Here is a 25177-nt window from a genome sequence, read left to right as displayed (position 1 = left end):
ATGACTACATATATAATTTAATGTATGTGGCAGAAGTACGTGTAAGAGCATATCCCACAACAGAGGCCTTGGTGAAAAGTCATGTTACTGAAAAACCACTGTGTTGCTTGTAAGAACACTGTGGTTTGGGGTTTTGTTACCGCTTTTTAGTTGCATTCGAGACATGCACTTGTATAACCTGTCCTTTTTTCAGAATAGCTTTTATATTTACATGCTACGTTCAACTCTTTCTCTTTTTTAGTCTTGATATTCTTTCTTTACAACATTTAAAGCTAACGCTAAAAAAAAAAAAAAAATATTCACAAACCATGGTGATGCAAACCAGTATCCATCCCTTGGGTCACCTGAACTTACTGAGATAACGAAGTAAGAATTCCCCAGTGTTGCGTACTGTTTTTCAGTCATGCTCTCTGTGTTTGTCCTTGCAGTTTTGTCTGCACAATAATTTATGTCTGCTGGAGACAGGAGCTATGTGCTGAGGCAGCACACTGAGAGGACTATGAGCTGGTTTGGGCGGCCAGACCTCGGCACATCACCCCACTCCAGATCCCATTTGTGCTCTGGCTTGCGGTGTTTCCAGCACCTCTGGGCTATTGGTTTTTAAAGCTTGTATAGGCTGTCTTTTCAGATGGTTAATTTCAGTAAACATTGTTTTTGGACAGCATTTTTTTGCTGTTAGTAATAAATCACTGCTCCCTTAGGGTCCTTGCTTCAGTGGAAATCTTAATAAATAAGAAAAGAGCTGTAAAATCTGATGTAATATTGTGATTGTGAGAGGGAGAAGTAGTATCTTCAGAACAATGTATGGGAAAAAGATACTATATCCTGTCCTTATGAACTGCTTGGCTGGGGTATTTTTAAGTCTGCTGGTAATCGAACAGCATGAGCATCTCCGTTTGCGCTTACAGTGTACTTTCTGTCAATCTGTGTTCTTTTCCAGGCGGTGCTTGGCAGTTTGCATTTAATGTGAAATTCTACCCTCCAGACCCTGCCCAGCTATCTGAAGATATTACCAGGTGTTTAAAGCATTAAATACCTTTCTAGAAGGGGCTTAAAAGCTGATCGTAGTAGCAGTTACACTCTAATTATCCAACAAAAGTAATGCTTTGTATTCCCATTGGCTTCCTTTCTCTTACGAGTTTATGGAAAATGTGCAATGCTTTGGCAGAAAAGACACTGTGAACAGTGTCATCCTCAGAGCTAAGAAGACTCTCGTATAATTTAACCCCAAAACCCAGCTTTTCCAGTATACATGTTCCTGAGAGTTTATTTTATTTTTCACAAAGATACTTCATGCCCATTTTTGCCAGTGATAAAAAGCTGTTGTTGTAAGTAAAGTCATAACTATGGAAGGAGAGAAGTGGAATGAGAACAGGCACGCATATAAATTTGTATATCATTTGACAAGGTAAGCAATTGATGTGCACAATACAGGGAGTTTGGTGGTAGTGAATGGCTGCTCGCTGCTATCCAAGTCACTTAACTCTGCAATCTGCATCTCTGCTCTCTGGTTTTGTACTCGGACTGCAACGATAACCAAAAAAAAGCCCAAACCCTCACCTTGGTTTCCTCCAAGTTTCCTCATTGGTATAAAGCAGGAAAACTTCTGAGTCATGACAAGTTCTGTGCCATCAGCAAATCGTTCCCTAGCCTGTTACAGCATTTTGCAACCTGTGGGTATTTTTTACCTTCATTGCTTTGTAGACTACTTGTTGCTTTTAAGGTAGCATGAAGCCTTTGGCTTAGATCAGAGGTCCCCTGTGCAGAAAGACTGTATGCCAAGAGTTCACACTTCAACAGAGGTCTTCCAAAAGAAAGGATTGCTTTTTTCTGCTTGTCGCCCTCAGATCTCCCCTGGGAACTCTGTGCCTTCACAACCCACCAAGCCAGTGCTCTTCGGGTTTTTTGTGTTTTATCTGGTGACCCCTTGCACTGCTTGTTATGGTGGTTTTACCAGAATTTACTGTTTAAATATAATTTTGCGAAAGCTCAACAGTTTGCTGAACAGACAACTTAGGGTTTTTGAACAGCATGGAGTTCAGCTACCATTTAATGAACAGTATTTGGGGGTTTTGATTATTTTTTTTTCTACTTAAAGAAAAGAATTACCAAGTAACTATATATCTTAGTGATTTATGATAGAAACCTGGTAAGTTTAATAGGTAATTCTCCATCTAGGTCACCAAACAAAGTAATGACCTATTTTATTAAGAGCTCTCCACATTGCTTTTTAAAGATAAAATTAGGCTTTGCTACCCATAAGTTAGACAAGTGTTTGGTTTTTTATGGGTTTTTTGTTTCAAAATTATTGTTGTCCTTGTTAACACATGAAAAACTTTGGGCTTGAGAGTTGTCTGCAAATTAGTAGAGGAACCAAGGCCCCTTGCCAGTGCTTGGGCTCCTTTGGGGACAGCGGTGATGGAGCACTTTCTGAGCTGCCTTGGTGCTCCGTTGCAGGTACTACCTCTGCTTGCAGCTGAGAGATGACATCGTGTCAGGTCGGCTGCCCTGCTCGTTCGTCACGCTGGCCCTGCTGGGCTCCTACACGGTGCAGTCGGAGCTTGGCGACTACGACCCCGATGAGTACGGCAGTGACTACATCAGCGAGTTCCGCTTTGCGCCGAATCACACTAAAGAGCTGGAGGATAAAGTGATCGAGCTGCACAAGAGCCACAGGTAGGTGGAGGACATCAGTGTGGGCTGTAGCCTGCTGCTGGGTACTGTCCTGGTGCATCAGGAAATGTTAAATCTGCTGTGGTATACTTAATAATAACATTTTTTGGACAAGACTTCTCTCCATGTCTTTAGTTAGCAAAAAGCTTTGCAGCATGAAAGGTAACGGGCTCTGCACCAGAGCTTTGCTGGTGGGTACCTGGCTACCTAAGGCTGTAGTTCTGACAGGCTGAAAATGTTTTCCAGCTGCTGGGTTTATTTCAGATTCTGTTTCCTTAACATTGATGTTAGAATTGGTTGCTTTTCCTCAGGGGAATGACACCTGCAGAGGCTGAGATGCATTTCCTGGAGAATGCCAAAAAGCTATCAATGTATGGAGTAGATCTCCATCATGCCAAGGTATGTATTCTAGTTCTTCCACTGGTCATCTTTCTCCTGTGGCATAGTACTTGAATCTGCATGGACTCCCTGATTTATTCTTTCCTGTTGTTTTGATACAGGCATTTTGTGGGATAAATCATGTGTCAACATCAGGGAAGGTGACTCATGGGATAAACATAAATATATCTTGTAACTGCGACGTAACTTGGCCTATAGATTCAAACGTGTTGCACATCAACCTTTCATGTTGATTAAACAGCCTAATCCTTTGGGAATGATGGATGGGAATTGAATGGACAGAGTAATGAGGAAGGATATTAGAAGCTGTCCAGAGAGTGATCAGTTGTCATTTCATTCAGCTACGTTTTGCGATTTAATAAGGCCAGCTATGGTATCTTAACTAGATAAGCAGAGAACTAACACTGCAGAGAACTTTCAAACAGTTATTAGCTGTTCTGGAAGCCTAATCAGATCAATGATAATGGGGAGACAGCGGCTCGTCTCCCTTCTGAAATGTGGTGGTTGCCATTGACTGGAAGGGCTGCAGTTTCTGCTGGAAGCATTCTCCCATGATGAAGTAGTTTCCCTAATTGTGGGTAGGTTAAGTTATGAAAAAAACATGGTCATTCTTATTGTGACTTGGGAGAGGCATCTACCAGTCTTGTATTGGTTGTCTGGTTTTTGTTTTTAGCTGTTATTTTTTCCAAATAAATAACAATTATTTTTTTTCTTCACTCTTCAAAGTAAGGCTAATGGATTTTAACATCTTTGAGGTTAGCAGGCATCCTTGGCATATGAATGCTGAACAAAGAATCCTGAGCTGTGGAGGGTGCTGCATTTTCTGTGAAGGTCAAAATATTATGAGCCTGGTTTTGTGCTGCAGCAGATCCTTTCAAGAACCAAAATAAATTTTCAGCTCAGATCTTGAAAGGGCCTGCAGCCACCTCCCTGGGGCATTTTGTAGGAGCTGTGCATGTGTGTTACAGAATTCAAGGCAGTCTTGAAAATGAAAAATCTGGGTACGGCTCAAAAGGCAGCCCGCTACCAGGAGGCACGATGCTGCCTTCCCCATGCCTTGCAGGTAGGCACAAAATCTTGAGGCATATTTGGAACAGGGGTAGAAGCGGATTGGCAAATGTCACTCAGTAGCTTTTTTACACATCCTTTGTCAAACATGAAGGAATCTACAAAACAGCAACAAAGTGAGTACCTGTTCTAAATACATTACAGGCTTTATTAGTTTATTAATTAAAATTTAGCATAGCATAGTGTTACAGCCTAGGTGTTTTTTTCAGTGTATTGGAGAAGGGCTGTGAAATTTAAGATAGGATGGTTTAAGATAGCCATTCTATTTGTTTTCTGAAAAAATATTAGTATCCCGTTTTAGTCTTCTGGTTTTTACGTGGAAAGACTTGGAGCAAGAGACGTTCATAGACAAGCTGATCTCACTCTAAGGTGATATTCTTAATTTAACAAGCTGCAATGGTAACTGAATTGGGTCTATCTGTGGATTAAGAAACCCAACAATAATCTTGGAAACTGAGCTGAAGGTGGGAGTAAACTCTGCATGAGAAGTCTGCGTGTTTAGTTTTAATTAGGTCTGCCAGTGAGATCTGATGGTATCAGGCTAGGGGACAAGTGTCTCTGTGGATGCCTTTTTGAAGTCACGCTGTGGCAGATGTCTCTATGTAAATGTCAATTCATTAAGGCTGTGCCAGTATCTTAGGTATTCAACAGATGCTGGACTCGCCAGCTACTGTTAAAACTAGTTCTCAATTATCCAACACAAGGCTACAATAAAAAATGTGTTCAAATAGGCAAATTTTTCTTCTGGGCTGTCACAGCTCTGGTAAAGCCCCCCATTCGTATGCAGAGCTGCAGGGATATGCAGCTCACTGTCTCATGCCTTGGACATTACAGCTAACAGTTTTCTGTTCCGTGCAACCACATCGCTGCTGAAAAAAGCCAAATTCTTTTATTCAGGTTTCATTTTACACCAGTAGTATCACACTGAAAAGCAGCCTCTGAGAGCAGCAACTAACAGAAGCCTCAAATGGACGTAGATCTGCTGCAAAGGTAGAGGTGAAGGAAGGATTTTCACAAATTTTTGAGAAAGTGTATCATAAGAAGGAGCCCCTTGCACCTGCAGCTATGTGCTGTATCTGAGCACAGATGCATTTCAGGCATCTGCCAGGCAGTGGGATTACTGGCAATGAGACTCTTTTTTAGAGTGTATTCACTGTATTTAGACATGACTCTTTGCTTAGGAAGTGTGAAACTGAAGTCCACTGAAAACAATTTGCTTGGAAAAAAACCTTACCTTTAAGGAGCAGGATCACCATTGTTGGAACATACATCTTCTATTGGTGTGTTTTCTAACACTGGAATGATTCTGTGGGACTAATTCTATGTTGTGTCTCTGATTTTAAAACCGTTTTTGTTACTTCAGGCTGTGCCATAGCCTTTTCATCATGACTGACCATGTGTGCCTTCGTGTTCATCCTAAAATGTAATCAGATTTGCACTGTGTGCCTAAAAGATGGCTGGTCGGGAAATCCAGAGGAAAACAATGAATTCATTTAATGGTTATCATAGGGTGACATCTTCATAGCCTAACTTGTCTGACTTTTGTAACTTTAAGTTATTTTAAAATGATTAACGAAGAACTCTGTGCTTTAGGGTGGATCTTTCTTTCATCTGGCAGTGTTACTACTTACCTAAATGAAAAAACAGAATTATACAGGCTAGTGGTGATAGCAAACAGTGAACATTGGTTGTAGACTGTTCAAAGGTTTCTAAAGGAAAGGGAAATATATACTTCTTACTTAAAAAATACATATTTATGGTTATATTCTAGTAAGATTGTGGCCAAATCTTTTGACTTGCTAAGCCGTCTGACCTACAGCTTCCCTGTCAAACATGGGTTACAGCGCAGGCACAGTCGCACACTTTAAAAAAAATCTTTCTGGTCCAAATGTCCAGCTTTCTGCCCACCGTTCATTTCCAAGCAAAAATACTGAGCATAGGCACAGCAGCGTTAAGGAAACTAGCAAACCAGCTAAAGCCAAGACAAGCAAACTATAGAACAAAAATCTATCTAAGGATTACTGTGAGGGTGATGAGACACTGGACCAGGTTGCCCAGAGAAGCTGTGGATGCTCCATCCCTGGAAGTGTTCAAGGCCAGGCCGGATGGGGCTTTGAGCAACCTGGTCTAGTGGAAGGTGTCCCTGCCCATGGCAGGGGGGTTGGAACTAGGTGACCTTTAAGGTCCCTTCCAACCCAAACTATTCTGTGATTCACAAGGCTTAGTCACAGAGATCAGTGATGCCAGAAGTAAATTTATATGCTGACCTACTTAATTTCAATCTGGTATTTATGCTAATAACACTTCTGTAATTATGGTAATAAAATTTTGCTCCATGGTTAATATCATTCTTTTAATAACATCTAAAATTTCCCCTCTCCTTTTGGAGTCTTTCTAAAATATAAGGAAACATTCCCAACACTCAGTTTCTCTCACCCTGCCCAACCTTACTATTGCTTGCATGAATGCAGTCAATGAGTAGGGTGGCTCTCAGAAACCAGGTCACTACAGCTGATGCATTAAAAAGACGTAGCTCGGATAGAAACACAGTATACAAGAATCTGTAGTACTGTAGGGTCTAAGGAGAGAAATATTCAACAAAGTGTATTGCTTGCTTTTCCAGGATTCTGAAGGAGTGGAAATCATGCTAGGAGTTTGTGCAAGTGGTCTCTTAATATATAGAGACAGACTCAGAATAAATAGATTTGCCTGGCCAAAGGTTCTGAAAATTTCCTACAAGAGGAACAACTTCTACATCAAAATCCGACCAGGGGAGGTAAGGGCATCCTGACACTCTTCAGTGAATGAACCTTTTCAAAAAACCCATGTTCTCATTGATTTGTTGATTTGGCGTGTCTTACAAGCCTTTTAACATTACTTTCCATTTATATTTTTTTAATTTGTGCTGATTTTCTTAGGAAAGAATAGGTAAATACTTTATTTAAAGTACAGGTAAAATCTTCTTTGGTGTTTCTCTGTTTACATCCATGGACTAACACAAAGAATAAGTACGTCCATCTGCATGTTAAAAGCTCATTCGTATTAAGAATACCTTGGGAATTTACAGAACATACTGCTTATTCGTGGAGCACTCGTTATCCACCATCATGTTGCATATTGAATTAGTCTCTCTTCATCTTACCCACTAAGAGTAGACAGGCCATACCAAATTTTATAAGCATATCAGACTAGTACCTTTGGAGTCGGAGCAGAGAATCAGAGACTGATAAAAACGGAGTCAGGCATCCGTCTATGCAGCATTTTCAGTAGCTACGCACATCACTTCCCCCAGGAGCTCATGTTCTGGCTCTGGAGTAGGTGATGCGAAATCTCGTACAGTGAGTGCCCTCTCGTGGCTCAGCCGGCTGCATACCAAATGCCTACCTCATGGGTTGACCCTGTGCTAACCCAGAAATAAGGTGATAAATCTCAGGAAAAATCCCAGGAGTAGTTCAGGATCATCACAGGCAAAGGAGTGTCTCCATTTGAAGTGCTGGTTCAATAATCAGTCTGCGATAGATGGAAAAACCCGTACCCGTTTTAGAGGGTGCAGCTGTACAGCAGGACAGTGGTGACCTGGCTGAGGATTGCCTTTTCTCCCTGGGTGCAGTGTGGCAGCTGGGAGTCCTGAGCCAGTGTCTCCAGTACTGACTTCATAAGTGACCTGGGAAATCTGCTGGGCTGCAGGGCCTGAGCCTTTATTTTAGAGTCCTACAAACCTACATCTCCTGCCTCTCAGCAGACACAGTTTTAGCAACCAACTTCCCAGTCTTCAGTTTAATTAAAAAAAAAACCCCAAACAACGAATAGCCGCTGATGTTCCCAATGCCCGCACTCCAGCTCTCCACCACTGAAGCCCTGTCGAGCTCTGCTGGTCTTGGTATGTAGCATCTTCTGCCCAGGTGGTCATAGTTCCTTATGCAAAATAATCAATGCAGTCTCTTTCTGAATCACATTTGATGGTAATGTGATTCACCATCCCATGTGTTGCTTATGTCATCTTTATTGTTCTGCTGTTTCCTGCCCTGTTTCTCTCTGTCAGCTCCCCGTAGGGATCCAGGCTTCCTTACAAGTGCCCTTCTGCCTACCTTTGCCCGATCACAGCAACACTATTGCACCTACTCGGCTATCTGCATGTAGCCATCAACACGTTACGGGGGTTGTAGCTGGCACAGCTTTTGCATCTGGAATGTATAAATCCGCAGCACAACCTAGAAAGGTCTCTTAGTATCCCCAGCCAACTCTTTCCAATTACCTGTCTTTTCCTCATCCTCCCCAGGAGATAAATTAACTAAAACCACTGTGATTTACTAACTGTAGTCCTTTCACTGTAAATCTCCTTAATCTAAGGCTGTGTGAGACCAGATCAGTCCCTGGGGACTATTGCTCCCCTCCAGGCTATTATCAGGCTTCCCACTGTTGTTTAAACTGGTAAAGTTAAAACAACAGGTTTAAAACACTTAAATGATGTTTTTTCTCAGAAGTCTCCCAAGTCTCAACAGATCTCTTTGTTCCTAAAGGGCATAAATCATCACTGCCACCATCAAAAACCTCTTGCTCATTATCTGGGTTTCCCCCAGAAAACGATCCTCAGAGCTTGCCATTGATTACCACTCACAGCTTCCTTCCCAGGCAGTGGTCTGTAGAATACGTGTATATGTGGTTATATACACGAGCGTATATATTTACACTTGCAATGAGATGATTTAAATGGAGGAAATGAAGATGAACCTGTTTACACTGTCTAAAAATAGATGCACAGCATCAAATACATAGTTTTTCTTTTTTCCTACCTAGTTTGAGCAGTTTGAAAGCACTATTGGGTTTAAGCTGCCAAATCATCGTGCTGCAAAGCGCTTATGGAAAGTCTGTGTTGAGCACCATACATTTTTCAGGTATGTGGTTTTCTTTTTATAAAGGTGTGATATAAAATGCAACAGAAAAGACCAATTCTGTCAGCAGAGACAAACTCCTTCAAATCAAATTGTCTTTTTGACCACGAGGTATCTGAGCAGACAAGGGAAGGTTATTGCTTTTTCAAAATTTGAAATGTTTCACCCAAATTATTCATGCTATTTCAGATAGGTACTGAATGTTTAAAATCACCATATGGTACCAATTAATGGTTTTGCTTTATTTGTGCCATGGTATTTTCAGCTGCTATATTTAGAGAGATGAGGGATTCTGCTGCACTTCTGCACGTACGCTTGTATAGGGAGAATGACTTGTATGGAAAGTTACTGGGGAATGTAAGAGTTTTTTTGAAAAAAGGAGATTTTTTTAATTACATACGAAAATACAGACAGTAGTCGGTGGTGTATATTTTGGTCACCCAGGATACCCAGTCCATAGCTGTAATTTTTGTATTACTGAGGAATTTTGCAGCTATGTTTCTGACATCTAAAGAAGACCTGAGAAAAGTTTGGGACAGTGGAATAAATGTTGTAATTAGTAGATACTGAGATAGTTAGCAAAGAGGTATTTAACAATGGAAACCCAGAAAATTGAGACATTCAATGGTGTGAAAGGGTGCCCAACACTTAAAACCCCCTCTCAAGATGTTTGGGAGGACTGAAGAATTTCTATCCTTTCTTAAAGCTATTGATTCAAGCTGTCTACATGTTCATATGAAATGCAGTCTTAACAGCAAAATATCTAAAAAGAAATTGAGTGTGCATTTTTGGGGTGTTTTCTGATTTATAATGGAGAATCAATGTCTAAAGCATAAACTCCATAGCTGGAGAATGGCTTCTTCGGCAGAGTCCCATAGCCAAAAGACAGAGGATGGAAAGGCTCTAACGTGAAAAATGTTTGCGTCCCTGCGAATGAATACTGCCCGACAGCATTCACTGGAAATCTGTTCTGGCCCTGTCCTCAGTATAGCAGTGCCATGTAAAATTTGAAGTATGAGAGAGGTATGTGTATTTCAGCCCAAATTAGGGTCCCTGATACAAGGGATGCCTTGTGTTTAATTTTGATGATTAGAAAATAATAAATCTGATTTTCAAGCAGGAAAGGACTGAGTAATTCTTGCCCATTAGAAAGAACTCGGCTCTTCAAATGCATTAGCTAAGTGGTTTTGTCATGCTGTATGAGAGGCATCCTTTGATTCCCTTTTAGCCGCAGATCTGTGAGGCACAGGTTACGATGGAGAGCGATACCCAGCAGCTGCATTTCCTCCTCTGCAGAAATAGCGGACTGGTTTTTGGAGGAGGGGGAGTAATGGGTGCGCTGCTTGGTGTGTTTTAGGCTCCTGCTGCCAGAAGCACCTCCAAAGAAGTTCCTCACACTGGGCTCCAAGTTTCGCTACAGCGGCCGGACGCAGGCACAGACGAGAAGAGCCAGCGCCCTCATAGACCGTCCCGCACCTTACTTTGAGCGGTCTTCTAGTAAACGTTACACTATGTCTCGCAGCTTAGATGGGGGTAAGGTCCTCTCAGTTGGCTTTGTCAAAAGTTACCATCACGGTGGTCACTGCTTTAGATTAGGTATAAACCTCTGTCATCTCATCTCCTTGAGCTTCAGCTGGGTGGAGGCTGTGAGTACCTGTACCTGCACGTTCACGGCAGGGGTAGGGGAGGATGCAGGGATATACCGCACTACATCTACTGCTGCGGTTCTTACAAAGTGTTTGCCTGGAGTTGGTCCTTGGGAGCCCACACTTTGTGAAGCCTCTCTCCTGGCCTCACAGCTGCAAAACACTTCCCTGCTTTGGGGAAGGATGGGACATCTGGATCTGCCAGCCTGGACCTGCCTGCCCAAGCAAGACAGGCTTCCAACGCTTTTTCGGGATTTGCATGAGTAACTGTTCGGGTTTAATTTGGCTTTTTTTCCTATGTAGGTTTTTCATTTAAGTGTAAGTTACAATTCATAAATTAATTATTTCCCTTGATTGAGCAATAACACTTGCTTCTGATTACCTCACATCCTGGTTGGACGAGCACTATCAGCCTTTTTCCACACATTGCTTTTGAAGGTGTGAGATGGAGAGTTAACATACGCAGGTTAATAGTACGTCCTTCCTCCTCTTCTCTTTCTCCATCACTCATGGAGGTTCTGCTGCTCCCTTACGTTAAACCAGTATGTGATTGAGTCTCAGCTACTTCATCAGCTGGTGCCTTTGTCAGCTGTTGAGTAAAAAGTAGTTGTAGTTTATTTTCATAAAAAAAAAAAAAAAAAGACTGAGTCAAATCCAGAATTGCAGCAGTTTAGGAAAGAAGAAAAAAAGGTGAATTCTCCTGCAGAATATCACAAATGAATTGCAATGAGTATAGTTGATGGTCGGGAGGGGGAGAAGCTTTGATTTAAAAGTACTAGTGACAAGCCTTCTTTTCTCCCCCTAAAGGTGCTGCTTGTCATTAATTATTTTGGAATCTTCTAATTCTGATGTGCTTCTTGCTCGTTACCAAGCAACTGGTGACCTGATTGCTGTGCATGTGTCTCAAAGCAGAAAATATCCTTCTGCATTATTTTGTTTGTAACATCTAAACAAGATGTCTTTCTCCACTCCCTTTGTTTTCACCCACCCTCTAAGCTTATTCCCAAGAGACAAGATACCCGAAATGCTTTTCCCCAGCATTTGCTAGACTCTGCGAGGTTTTTATGATGTTAATTTGCCTAACTGCAAATGGGGAAAAGAGGTTTTTTAATCAATGCTTATGATTTCTTCACTAATCTTGTTACTGTAACACAAATGTGGCTGTAACATTCTGCATTGTGATTACACTGTGATCCTGGCCCTGTCATGTTACAGATGCCAGAAACTTTACAAATTTGAATAGTCCTGTTGACTTAGAAATCAGTTACGCAATAGTCAAGAGCAGGATCTGGGTTTATATTAATGTTTTGATTAAGTCCTAGCTGGAAATTTGCTGTTTATTTGAAAACAATTTATATATATTTAAGTTTGCTGAATTATGGAATGTTTACATCTTAAAATATTCTGGTTTGGTCCACTGAATTGAATGCCATCACTTCCCAGAATTTTTTAGGATAATGAGCTCGCTTAAATAGCAGACTTTAATACTCGATAACACAAAGATCCCATTTCTTGATTCTCAGACATTACGCCTGTGTTATATCAATATTGTCATTTCCTGTAATGCAGCACGTTACTTACCATGCATTTGATCTGCATTGTTAGATTCTGACAGATTTAAAAAAAATCTCTTCCACCCCCATGGCTGATGTCATAGCTGGTTCTCCTTATGTTTCCTGCCTGATAACTGTGGCAACACGTTGATTTTTTTCTGATGTTTTACTACAGTAGCACTTTTAATGGCTTGCTAACATTTAACAACTGTGTAATGCGCACATTAGCTACAGTAATGTGTGTATACACATGCATAATATATATTTATGCATATAAAAGCTACAAGCTTTATTTCAAGTACACATTTTGTTTAAATGTATGCACATGCTTCTGGTTTCCTGAAACACGATGTAGTTGTGTTTTCAGCAATATCTGAAATGTTTTACTAACCCAGCTTTTTAATTTTATGCAGCTTCTCAGCAAAAGCTATTTCAGACTTTCCCTCTTTAAATATTTGCTTTTAGCATCAGTGAATGAAAACCATGAAATGTACATGAAGGATTCTGTGTCTGCTGCAGAGGTTGGTACTGGCCAGTACGCCACAACAAAGGGCATCTCTCAGACCAACTTGATAACCACTGTGACTCCAGAGAAAAAGGCAGAAGAAGAGAAAGATGATGAAGAGGGCAAAAAGAAAAGAGCAGAGGAAGTCACCCCGGTCTCGGCAGTGCGCCATGACACTAAGGTAGAGTTTTGAGGGTTTATTAAACTGACTGGCCTGGAGAGTGCTCAGAGAAATGCAGAATTGTTCAGGAGGGAGGGAGGAGATACCTCGTTCTGTGAAAGGAAACTGGAATATACACGGTTGTATGTACGTGTATATACATGTCTTGAATCAATAGTTTTACAGTCCTTTTGCATTTCACATACAGTTGTAAAAGTTAGTTCCTGCCTCGGACTGTTTTTTGAGATCTGTTTAACAGCTAGCACAGTGGTTTTTACAAGGCATGCAAGAGCTCTTCGGGAAATACCCAAAAGTAGCCTGGCAGCACATGGTTTGTTCCTTTGGTCTTCAGTCGTATTTTGACTTTAGTATGGTCGTCATGTTTGGGGGTTTTTTTGACAAGGCAACAAAATACTGCGTTCTTGTATGTAGCTCTGTGCTTTAAACAATTGTATTTTTCTCATTTACTTCTCATTTACTTCTCATAATGCTCTGTTTCCTTGCATGTATTGCAATGAGCAATTTTCTCTATTAACTTTGGGGTATTAATATATTAGTATAAACTTTTTTTTTCTGGCTTACAAAAGCATTTGCTTCCCTTGTTTGAAGTTTTGCATTGAAGAAAACTGTTTTTATTGATGATTCTTTGCTCAGTTGTTAAATTTTATTCATCCCTCACCATCTCCAATCTCACCACCACTGCATACATGTAGACACATGGCTGTACATTATATCTACTCAGTTACTAAGACAGGGTAAATCACCAAGGGGACAGAGAAGATACTGAATTGCAGAGATTGACAGTGAAGAGAATTAAGGTAGAATCAGAAAAGATAGGGTGTAAAATGTCCTGTGTTTCTTTTACATTGAGAAGAAAAAAGTATATGAAATAATCTAAGATAACATTCAAAAATGTACTGTGGAATGTACTTGCTAAACAAGTAAGATTTACCCTCTTCATTTATGAGGAAAAACTTCATGTATACCTTTACACCCACAAAACTGTCATGTGTACAAATGTTAGAATCTGAACTTCTAGCCTTATTGTATAAGGCCAGAAAGAGCTACATAGCTAAAGGATCAAGTCCTCAAAAATAGTCGCAATTAAGGTACCAAAAATCAGAAACTAACTGAATTACTGAAAAATGCAGATGAGAAAAGATTTTCTTTTGAAAGTGTGCGCTGTAATTGTAGCATTAAAAAAAATAATCTCTGTAAAAATTAACTGGGGTTCTGAAACTATTAATTTCTGCATGGAGAAACTGATGAAAATCAGATATGCAGAAAATATCCAATAGAAACTAATTTTGTTCCAAGTGTTTGTTAATTTAGGTCAATGGAAAGATCAGCTGCATTTTGAAGATTATCTGTTCCTTATGTATGGCTAGAAATAATCAAATATCTCTTTAGGAGAATATTTTGATGGTACTTAAACCTGGACAAATGAATGATTTTTACTCCCACTCAAGAGGTGGGTTCTGTTTAAACCATCTGTTAATGGAGCTTCGGTTCTATAAGCATATAGAGATCTCAGTCATGTGTCCAGTGGACTTGCTAACAGCTTTGTCATTCAACATACAGAAAATGGGGTCTCAAGAAACACAGGACAAACTTGAAATCAAATTCCTATTTAAGGCTATTTAATTTTATAGATAGGTTTTCAACTTTTCCACTAAGATATTTTTCCTTTGTTTTATCCATATGTATTTAAGTGCCAGAAGTTATTCTAAATAGTAACACTGAGAAGATGTCAGTCAGTGAATAGTCTGTATTAGCGAAAAATAAATTTACTTTGGCTTTTTTGCCTTTACAGTATAAAGAGAAGTTCTGTGTATTTAGCTCACATAAAGTCCTGTGAGTCCATCAGCATTACATTTTGACTTGAGCTTACTGCATTGAGCCCATAAAGAAGACATTTGTAAGCAGTTTAAAGTTAGGCTTGGTTTTGATTGCTGAATTTTGGAATACAGGTTGTCTGAACTGATAGATTGGTTTTTTAACTGTTCTGGTTAGAGAAGAGAGAAGCAATATATTAAGAGGAAGGGAAGGAGCTCCTTTGTGTAAATATTGGGCTTAAATCCCATTCCTACTATTAATATACCTGGTAAAGATTAGGCTTAGTAGCTAGCGTTGCTGCAGCCTGTGTCTAAGATTTGGATCCTGCTTGTTGGCTCAGATTTGGCACCAGCTTGTACAGGCAAATGCTGTTCTGGCTTTGAAGACATTTTGCTGTTTAGAGCTGGGAGTGGCAGTGGGGCTGAATTGCCTTTTGTAGCTCCTCAGGGAAATGCATGGTGTATGGAGCAGCTCAGGCGCTTTGGGGTTGGGCATGGAGCCAGTGTGCCACTTCAGCTAAGTGTGCCTAGTTGACTTTGGCCAAAACATCCCAGATCCATCAGCATCACGGCAGGTCTGTTGTACTGGGATATTTTGATGGTGATGGTGGTTGTTGTCCTTCTAAAGAGCAGTCGTGGATGCCCACAGGGAGCTTGTTAGGTGACAGTCACCCCTCCTGCTGAATCACCTCTCTCTTCCTACCGTTTTTTTGTCCTTGAATGACCTTAAAGACTGATTGAATGCCCTATAAGTGGTGTATCAAAGCAAATCCTGCTTGTTGGTAGCCAGCGTTCTCTGCACTGTGGTAAAATTTGTAGCAAAGGTGCTGGGTACCTTTTTACCTCTTCACTGTGGGTAAAGAGTCGCCTTCTGACTATGAGGAGATGTGTCTGTGCGGGGCACGGACCGCGCTCTGGTCAGCCCATCGCGGGATCCCCGGCGAGATAGCATGGCACCTGCCTGGCCAAAACCCTCAGCTCCCTTCTTTCAACTTGCTGCTGAAGCGGTGGGGTGCAGCGTAGAGGGGCAGCGGGGTGCATGGGTGGGCAGGGGCCAGCCCCCCAGCACTGGCTGCTCTGGCCCGTGGCGGGCAGCGGGGAGGGCAGGGCTGTGGGGGTGCCTGGCAGTGGCCAGCCTGGGCGGTGATGGCAGCTCTGCTGAGGAGCTGGTCAGGCTGGAGTGCGTGTTGAGCCAGTGCAGTTTTTTCCATCAGTAACAGCTGACTTGTGGATTTATGCCCCCCTAAACCAGAATGTGTTGTAGTTAGGTTTAGGACCTAGGTATTATATTTTTAATAAAATATTGTCATGGAAGAATTTGGGCACATAGAGTTTTAAGATCCTTGGAGTTTTTATTACTACTGCTGAGGCCGACCAAGGCATAGATGGGAAGCATCTGGCCCCCAGTGGGTCTCCTCATGACCGGAGGAGTGCTGTCACAAAGCAGTGTTGGTATTGGAAATACGTTCCCTCGTTTCTTTGTTGCTTTCCATGTACCTCATGTTTGAAAGCTCCTTATGGTGTGAATCCAGTCTTACAGTAAGTGGAAATTGGCAGCACCTGGAATCTCACATACGGCTGTGAAGGTTTTTATGTAAATCATGTGCTGCAGATGACTAGACAAATGCCGAATCAAGAAGTTGTCTTTTGTAAGCTGTAGCCCTGATTCACTAATACTTGTGGTGTGCGGCACGGGAACATGCACCATTTAACTCAGGGGAAAGCTGTGGTGTTAAAATACTGTTTATAATTTTATATATATATATATATTATTTATCATCACAGAAGTAAATTAACTAATTACAGTTTTCTTTTTGTCCTTTTGCTTCTGCGCCTTGTTTGCTGCTCTTTCTCCGTCACCAGCCATCTTTGCTTGGCACTGACTCCCACCACCCCTCACCGTCCTCTCAGCCTGGCCCCCATGTATCTTCAGCAAAGCTTCGCAGGAGATGCAAGGAGAGCGCCAGACCAAAGCCCTTAGGTTGTGAGGCGCTGAAAGAGAGTGCTCCAAAGCACGGCGAGTCGGAGCCAGACTCTGACAGAAAGGGGCAAGTTTGCTCCACCGAGCAAGACGTGGCTTTCGGCTATAAGCAAAAAGCCAGCAAAGGGGGAACGCTGTTTTCCTTCTCCTTGCAACTTCCAGAGTCATTTCCTTCCCTCCTGGATGACGACGGCTACCTGTCGCTCCCTAACCTCTCCGAAACCAACCTCCTGCCTGCCAGCGTGCAGCACTACCTTCCCATCCGCTCCCCCTCCCTGGTGCCTTGCTTCCTCTTCATTTTTTTCTTTCTGCTCTCTGCCTCTTTCTCAGTGCCATACGCCCTCACTCTCTCCTTTCCTCTGGCTATGTGCCTCTGCTACCTGGAGCCCAAGGCGGCCTCCTTGAGTGCCTCACTTGCCAATGACCTGAGTGACAGTTCAGAGGAAGAGGTGTGTACCTCGGCATCGAACACACTCTTTTTCGTGTTCAGTGCTTCAGTCCTAACCAGTGTTAGATTGCTGCAATAGTGGTCCTACTTTCAGAGCCTCATTTCTGTCTGTGCTGATATGTTAGAAGGGGTGGTTTTGGTTTTGGGTCGGGTTTTTTTTCAGTTTGGGGGCTGTGATTTTTTTCTTCTTTATTTTTTTTTTTCTCGTGTTGGGAGTGCAGCTTGGGGCCCAGGGTTAGGCACAACACTGTGTGGAAGTGGCTTGTTTGAACTGTGTCAGCTGATGCAAAGTGACTTGCACTGAACAAATTGCCACTGATACTATATCTGAACCCACCAAGACCTTTTTCTTCCCCCTATCACTTTATCCTAGGGTTAGAATAGTTATCTAGATAGTGGGTATCAAGTACGATTTCCTGCATCATTAAATAGACATGCATATATACGCGTATGTATTTACATTATATTTGTATAACTAGCTAGCAGTAATAATGAGCACCCTCACCAACTTCAGCATCTTCAAAATTCAGGTGAACTCAGCTTTTTGCAAGAGGCTATCGGCTGTAGCCCCAGCCTAGAAAAAGGCTTTCTGGTCCAGCAAAACCTGGATCTGGATTTTCAGCCTTGATCCCATCTCTGCTGCAGATTAAATTGTTTTCCCATGCTTAAATCCAATATATCAGTGAGAGGTCAGATTGGGACAGCTGTTCCGCAGCTGTTGGGGCAGCATGCCATGTGGGCAGTCTTGATGTTTGCAGTTTTCAGTCAGCATTACCAAAACCAATGCCTCAAGCCACCTGGGTTATCACAGGCAGATAAACCAACTGCTGTAGGAGTCCACAGTGGTTCTGGGATCTGTGGATTGATACTACATCCAGCAGAAGGAAAGGAACCTGCTTGTTTAAGTAACAGAGTAACTGGCATCTGAGTCTTTGCTGGTGCCTAGTTATTCTTTGTTGACAGAATAAAATGAATGTATTTTTTCCTTGTTTTTCCTTTTCCCCCTTCATCTTCAAATGCAAAAATATAGGTTTGCTTTGTATGTAAAAAAAAATAGATGATCACAGACCAGTTGGCCATTTGTAAAAAGCCATCTTGGCCACTTGTCGATGCCATTGCAGTAGTTGTCTTCAATAAACCAGCTTCCTCATCTAAACATTTGTGTAATCTGCCGCTGTTGGTTTTGTAAGACTTGGTGCAGGATTTCATTTCCTTTTTATGGAAAGTCAAAAATTGCATCAATTTATTTTGTAAAAACATTGTCTTTAGATGCTTTTGGCTCTGTGGTGCCTAACAACCAAATAATATTGTGCAATTTCTGATAAAAGGCATCCAAAATGTTGCTCTTTCATTTTGTGTCCTCATTTTGAGATAGCATTTAGGTCTCAATTTGCATTAGCTCTGCACTTGGATTAATCTAATAGCAATAACAGCATTAATACAGTGCCAGCTCCAGAGGCAATACCGAGGCAGTGTTTATGTAACACATTGGTCTGTTCTGCTTTCGGAAATGAGCACTTCTTTTTGTTAGTAAAGTTAGGAAGTATTGAGCATAAAAACTTATAAAATAGGCTTTTTAGTGTCGTTCTTTTATGAGGGTAATTACTCTGGCAGTGCTTCCTGGCAGACAACACAGACTTGTGCCTAATCCAGGGGGTATTTCTTGTTCAAAATCTTGCATGAAAGTGAATATGTTTTAAATTTGGGCATGTCTGCATTACATTGGCAAAACAAATCACAGCAATTATGATTGCAAGTTAGAGGAGGTGCAGCTGCAGCATTGCAGGAGATCGCTGCCTTCCTTTCCTGCTCACTCCCTCGCCTGCCCACAAGCCCCAGCAGCAGCTGCACTGCAGCCCGCCTCGGAGCTGAGCCCCAACTTTCATACTCTCCACTCCCAAGGAGACCTGTCCTGCGCAGCCTTAATTCACCATTCCCTGCTCTGCGATAACCCCAGATCGTTATTTCAAGTACTTCAGTAATGCTGGCTTCAACTCCACAGCTGTTGATTGGCTTATTAGCAGACATATGTTGCAATAAAGTGAATTTTATGCCTTATTTAGGATTTCGTTGCTGCTATGGTAAAAGAAATAGGAAGCTTTCCCCCTCCCCAGTTCACAAAAGATTGCACACAGTGATGTAGAAGGCTACAGCCAGCATCCTGAACCAATCTCATACCTTGTTGAGCTCTGTTCTCCCTTCAGCAGTGCAGCTGGAGACAGTCCGTGCAGAGACAGAACCTCTCCCCTTAGATTTCATTAGCTTCTGTGTTTGTACCTTAGCAGCTAATATTTCTATTGATTTTTCTTTAATGTTCCCAGCTTCAAGTTCTTAAATGAACCCTGTGTGCCAGACTCACATGTTACATTGCCTTAACACAAATATTTTAATTCCTTTTAAATGCCTAGATTCATTAATTCTTTTTTTATAATGAAATGACAATGCATAGATTTTTTTTTTGTATTGCCATACCTTTACAATTGCTTGTAATTTTATAAAGATGTGAGATCCTTCACTAATAAAGATACAATTTTCTAGCACTTCAGTGAAAGCAATCTGACTAGCTAGATAGACTATTTTGGCCTTACAGTTTCATTTAAAAATAAAAGTCTGTCTAGTGAGTGGTTATCTCTTGAAAAGTTGCATGCAACTTGCAGTCGTGCACTTACTGAATAGTGCAAAATGCCTGCTTATTCTTCTGCCTGTCATACAAGCAACACAAATTATTCAAAGGAAGGAACAATAGACAACAAAGCAATGAAAAAATATAAAAAAGCAGTTTTGTGCAACGCTGGAGTTTTCAGAAAATGACAGAAGATAGAAAATTCAAAGTTAAGACTGATACTCCATCCTCCAGGAGGTTGCTTTTTTCTTGTTCCATACTGATGTGATTTGAGGATGAGTTGTATTGTCCTAGCTTTAAATTACCTGCCTGGGTTACTTCAGATTATCGAAGGACCACAGAAAATCACTAATCAAAACCAGAGCTTTCACTGATGTTAAAACAACTTGGATGTGCCAATCTGGGGGAGTAGGGAGCACTGCCTTTGCTTACTAGTTTTCCATAAGCTTGCATAATATCAAAAATAGTCATTTGAACTCTCTTCTCAGCCTGTAGTAATCTATGCTCAAGTCTCTGTTTACTAAATCTCAACACTTGCGCTCTCCACTAAAATGTTCTTCATGGTGTCGAGCAAAGCAGGGATAGATTAGACTGTGCAATGCTGTGCTTTGTTTCATTTTTATCACTCGTACCTAGTAAGTGTTTTGTTTTGGGTTTTTTTTTTGGGGGGGGGAGGAGTTACTTTTATTTTTATCCTGCTTTCATCCATATTCTTAAATGGAATGAGAAATATTTTTGATTCTTTTAATGGCAGTTTTCTTTCTTTTTACAATTGTTAACAATATCAGCTGCACTTTATTGGAACCGAGTGGGATCTGAGCCTTGCCATTACTCCACAGACAGACAGTAGAAGGGCTGGGGGTACGGTTATTTGAACTCCTTGTTAATGCAGACAGCCTCATGGTGTATAAATATGGAGACAAGAACAACTTCCGTACAAATGAGGGGCTGAAAGTCAGGTGACTGTTAAAGTAGCCTTTTTTTTATTATTTTATTTTTAATTATCTTTTCCCCCTCCAGATAAAATGTTAATCACCACATTAATCTATATTGGCTAGAAAAAAAAAATCTGATCATTTCCTTTAAAAAAAAACACGGGAGGAAAAGCTGGTTTAGAAAATATTAGCTTTTTTTTTTCCCTGAGTTCTTTTAAAGCCACCTGGCTTTCTTAAGAAAAAAAAATCTGCTATTCAAATAACACTTTCCCAGTAATGTCTTGTTTGGCTTATAAATTTGTTCCAGTAAAGCCATATACTGTGTACAGTACGCCTCGAGTCTTCCTCTGAGTCTGTTCTGTTTACTAATATAGCATTTTTATTTTGCTTCTTTGACTTGTGCGTGGTTTGAAAAGCAATGCTAATGCAGTTCACAGGGATGTTGAATTTAACAGTTCCCCATGTGAGCCGTGTGTACTGATGAGCTGGGTTTATTCTTTATTCCTGCCTTCCTCTTGGGACCCGGTTACTTGTCTAACCAAATAGACTGACAGTGAGCAGACGGATACTGCAGCTGATGGTGAGACCACTGCCACCGAGGTTTGTACAGTCGCCGGCACCCAGTTATGGCAGGGGAGAGCGTTGTACCTCATCTCTTCCCGACCCCGGGCGTGAGGGCTAAACCGCATGTCTCCTACAGCCGCTCAGGATCCCTCTCTGCGCGCGTGTGCATGTGCGTGCCTGTGGGCCTGAGAGTTTTGCCCGGGGAGCTGAGTTTTCAGTGCTGCCTGCGGGTTCCTCTGTTTCCCGTGTTCAGGTTGGAAACCGCAAGGCTTCTGTGCTGTGCAGATAGCCGGGCAGTGGCAGTGTCACCCACACCAATGCTGCTCACCTGGCTGGTCATGCTGGCCAGATTGTGCCCTGGGTTTTTCTATTTGCTTCTTTGCTCTTACAATCTGCAGCCTGTGTGAGAGAGGAGCGGGGAAAGACAGTAAAAAGCAGTTTTCCAATTTTCTGGATAAGGGTATTTCCACATTATAAATATCTGTTTTCCTTGAACGTAACTTCACGTGTCATCTTCACATCTCGCCACCGGTAGTCCAGGTATTGTCTTCAGAGGAGGAATGTAAAAAAATTTACCTTTTCCTTGCACTGAGAAGCCTTGTATCCACAACATGGTACATCGACTGTGCAGGCAGATTCAACCCTATGTGACTCCAGTGAAGTGCATATAATGCTTTCATAATTAATATGGTTGCAGCTGCAAACATGAGCTGAATTTGGTCTGACATCTGGTAGAAGACAGAGTCTTACCACAAACACTACTGTAGGTTTTCACTAGGACCTCATTAATATTTCAGACTGTTAAAATTATCAAGGAAAAATTCTCGGCCTGACACGTCAGGACAATTCAGCCTCGGCAGTAAACAGAATAGATTTGAACTGAGTTATAAAGTAAACAGCAGATTTTCCCATGGGTCATTTGATTAATCAGGACTATATGAAAAATTGACAGTAGAATCCTGGCAGAAGCATTAAAAGAATCCAAATGGAGCAACAATATAAAGTCTGCAGAGAGGAGTCAGGAGTACAGAATGCTTTGAAATGCCTCTTGCATTCTATAGCTTCAGGCCTTGAGCCCTACAGAAAGTAAAACATAATCCTAAATCCGTAACATTTAAAATGTTCCGTTTATTACTCAAAAATGCATGACAGTCTCCCTAGCTGCCATCTTTATTTGATGGGAGAAGATTTTGTGAACCTCAGTTTTCCTTAGGGACACCTCATTTTCAAAACATGTGGTGTACTTGCCATCCAAAAATTCAGCCCTCAGAAATGGGGCTGCTTGGGCAGTGCTTGTTGCATCGCTTTTGGAAATGTCAGCTGAAGTGAACCCGATGTGTGTGCCATTCCAGAAGGCCATCGCAGATAAGACTTGAAAAAATACATACAGGCTAAATATGAAGTAGAATGATAAAAATACAGAAAGGGACTGAAGTCAGGGAAATACCATTTTAAGCAAATAAGATGTGCTTCATTCTGTAGAAAGTGTTGCAGGTTGTTCACCTGTGCTGAGTTTATGCAAAGCTTTGCCTGTGGCCCAGGAGATGTCATATGCTTAAACTCTGGGATTATGGACTTCCAAAGAATTTGCTGTTGCCATTCGGTGCTAAACCAGCCATATCTCGGTGAAAAGGTCCAACTGCTGCTCCCTAACTAGAGAACCTATGAACATGGCGTGCACCGGTATTTATAAACGGAAAATGTTTAAAACTTCTTCATTCACAAATAACAAATTTGAGAAGAGGAGGCTTGCTCTGAGTTAGGAGAGCCATGCAAAGACAGCCAGTGTGTCTACTCCTTCTCCTTAAGTGCTTAACATAGAGAAAATGTGATTTTAACCTAGTGTGTTCCTCTCACCGATTCTTGTAAATCCTTTGGTCATGCGAGTGGGTAAGGTGTTGTTTTCCAATCTTTCTCATGCTGGCAGTCGGATCAAGAGGAGGATGGAGATCTAAAGGCACAGGTACAGAAACAAACGACCTAGATGTTGCTCAAGTATCAATGTTGGAGGTGATCACCTCTCTCAGCATGTTATTGTCACTTCTCTGTGAAGAAATGTGTAGAAAGAGCATTTTGTATCCTTTCGATACTATGTCCCTTACCTTTCCCTTTCTTTTTCACTTCTTTCAGAATAGTCTGATTAAGCGAATACAGGGTGAAAATGTGTATGTCAAACATAGTAATCTTATGTTAGAGGTTGGTATTGGTATATACCAGTGCATGCACGTACATGTGTGTTAGTTTTAGTGGTAAACTGTGAATCTGCACTATGATGCATGAACTGTGTATTCCCACCTGCTAATAAATGAACTAGATATTTTTTTTCCCTCAGATTATGATGACTCCTCTAACTTGTACTATAAATATAGATATGTGTGCGCGTATATGTGTGTGCATCCACGCGCATATGTATGTTCGTTTGAAGCCTCTTTATCAGGTGTAAATTGTAGCAATATGGATAATCTTTAAAAGAGTATATTTATACTCACTTGTATGAGATATGCTGTGCTGTATCTTTCAAAATGCCACATTTTCACAGAGTGTTGTGTTAGTGCTGTGCTCCCCAGCTCCCTGAGATGTTACTTCCCTCCTTACTAACCAAGTTGTGTGTTTTGGCTCTAAAATTTGGTTGGCTTAGGATGTATTACAAACTGCTCTATTCTTTTAAAATGTCCAGGACCTAGACAAAACCCAGGAAGATCTGATGAAACATCAGACAAATATAAGTGAGCTGAAACGCACCTTCTTGGAAACCTCCACAGAAACAGCTGTGTCTAATGAGTGGGAGAAGAGGCTTTCCACATCTCCCGTTCGGCTTGCAGCAAGGCAGGAGGAAGCTCCCATGATTGAACCACTAGTGCCTGAAGAGGTCAGCATGAGCTGAAAGGCTTCATTATGTACCTGTCTACTGGTTTTTACTTACGATAGCTGGCAGTAGATTAGAGGCCATAGTCAGGGGCCATTCCCCACTTGCAGATGCTTCCTTTTTTCAGGACTCAGGCTCTAGCAGCAAAGATGCAAGGAAGAACAGGGTACCTGTTTTAAATATACATATATTCAGTGTATGAAATTCACTATAAGCTGTGTGGCAGATTTGGGTCTCTCTGAGAGTGTGAAATGCAGGCTTCGTTACAGGTTCGGTGAGCTTGAAAATGTGCAGCTGTGCATGAAAGAAACCATGAAAGTGATGGAGATAAAATTTAAATAATGGTGACTGGTTGGGAGCAGCAGTATAGCGGAACGGATGGGTGTGCAGTACCAAACTTGACAAGAAAATACAGAGCAAAGGGCAGAACTCTCTCAGTCTTTGAAGACAGGGAAGAAATAATGATGATACAGTCATCATTACATAGTCTAAATAATTAGACCTGCTTGGCCAGTTCTATAAGGGAACCAATAGTTGCTGCAGTCTGCTGTATACCGTTTCATTGAAGACACAGTGCAGATTGCTAAGCGTGTGCATTTTCATGCAGTGTGCATGCACGAAAAAATCTTGCTCACTGTGCAGTCTTGAAGTGTTTGCAAGAAACTTGCAGATTAAAAAACTGCCTTTTATTTAATTTGTGGGTAGATTAGGAGATGTGGAGTTAACAACGTAACACTCATGTTGCCATAAAATACATGGATCTTCAAAAAAGCAAAGTGTCTTGATTTAAATCCAGTGGAGCAGAAAGAAATATGCTTATGTGGTCTGCATGAAGATTAGTTTTTTCATTCTGTTGTGGATAGGTATCTGGTTTCTGTCTCACAGGAGTTATCTGTATGGTTACCACTTGTTTCTAGCATTGCAGACCAATAAATGGACATGAGATGTACTTCTGTCCTCCCAGCACTGATGTAATGTTGTAAGCAAGTCAGCAAAAATAGGCTGGAAAGTATAACTTGAAAGAGTCTT

At 41.3% G+C, this 25177-nt stretch overlaps 1 protein-coding gene across 27 annotated transcripts in view; it reads left to right on the top strand.

Moving 5' to 3' along the window:
- EPB41L3 (erythrocyte membrane protein band 4.1 like 3) overlaps positions 1-25177 on the top strand; it is a 144045-nt gene that overhangs the window by 105975 nt on the left and 12893 nt on the right. For 14 of the 27 annotated variants that reach the window (XM_080381229.1, XM_080381251.1, XM_080381249.1 and 11 more), the window contains exons 6-17: positions 941-1016; positions 2458-2676; positions 2985-3072; positions 6764-6916; positions 8938-9035; positions 10390-10565; positions 12697-12917; positions 16595-17161; positions 21265-21318; positions 23210-23245; positions 23413-23478; positions 23960-24151. In XM_080381229.1, the coding sequence (XP_080237355.1) occupies positions 941-1016; positions 2458-2676; positions 2985-3072; positions 6764-6916; positions 8938-9035; positions 10390-10565; positions 12697-12917; positions 16595-17161; positions 21265-21318; positions 23210-23245; positions 23413-23478; positions 23960-24151 (1946 nt within the window). The remainder of the gene's footprint in view (positions 1-940; positions 1017-2457; positions 2677-2984; positions 3073-6763; positions 6917-8937; positions 9036-10389; positions 10566-12696; positions 12918-16594; positions 17162-21264; positions 21319-23209; positions 23246-23412; positions 23479-23959; positions 24152-25177) is intronic. The other 13 variants (XM_080381253.1, XM_080381242.1, XM_080381233.1 and 10 more) reach the window with 10 other exon arrangements.

The sequence above is a fragment of the Falco punctatus genome (assembly GCF_963210335.1).
Source record: "Falco punctatus genome assembly, chromosome: 3".
Classification (NCBI taxonomy): domain Eukaryota; kingdom Metazoa; phylum Chordata; class Aves; order Falconiformes; family Falconidae; genus Falco; species Falco punctatus.
The sequence above is the reverse complement of the archived record's forward strand: the minus strand, read 5'-3'. Positions and strand labels throughout refer to the sequence as shown.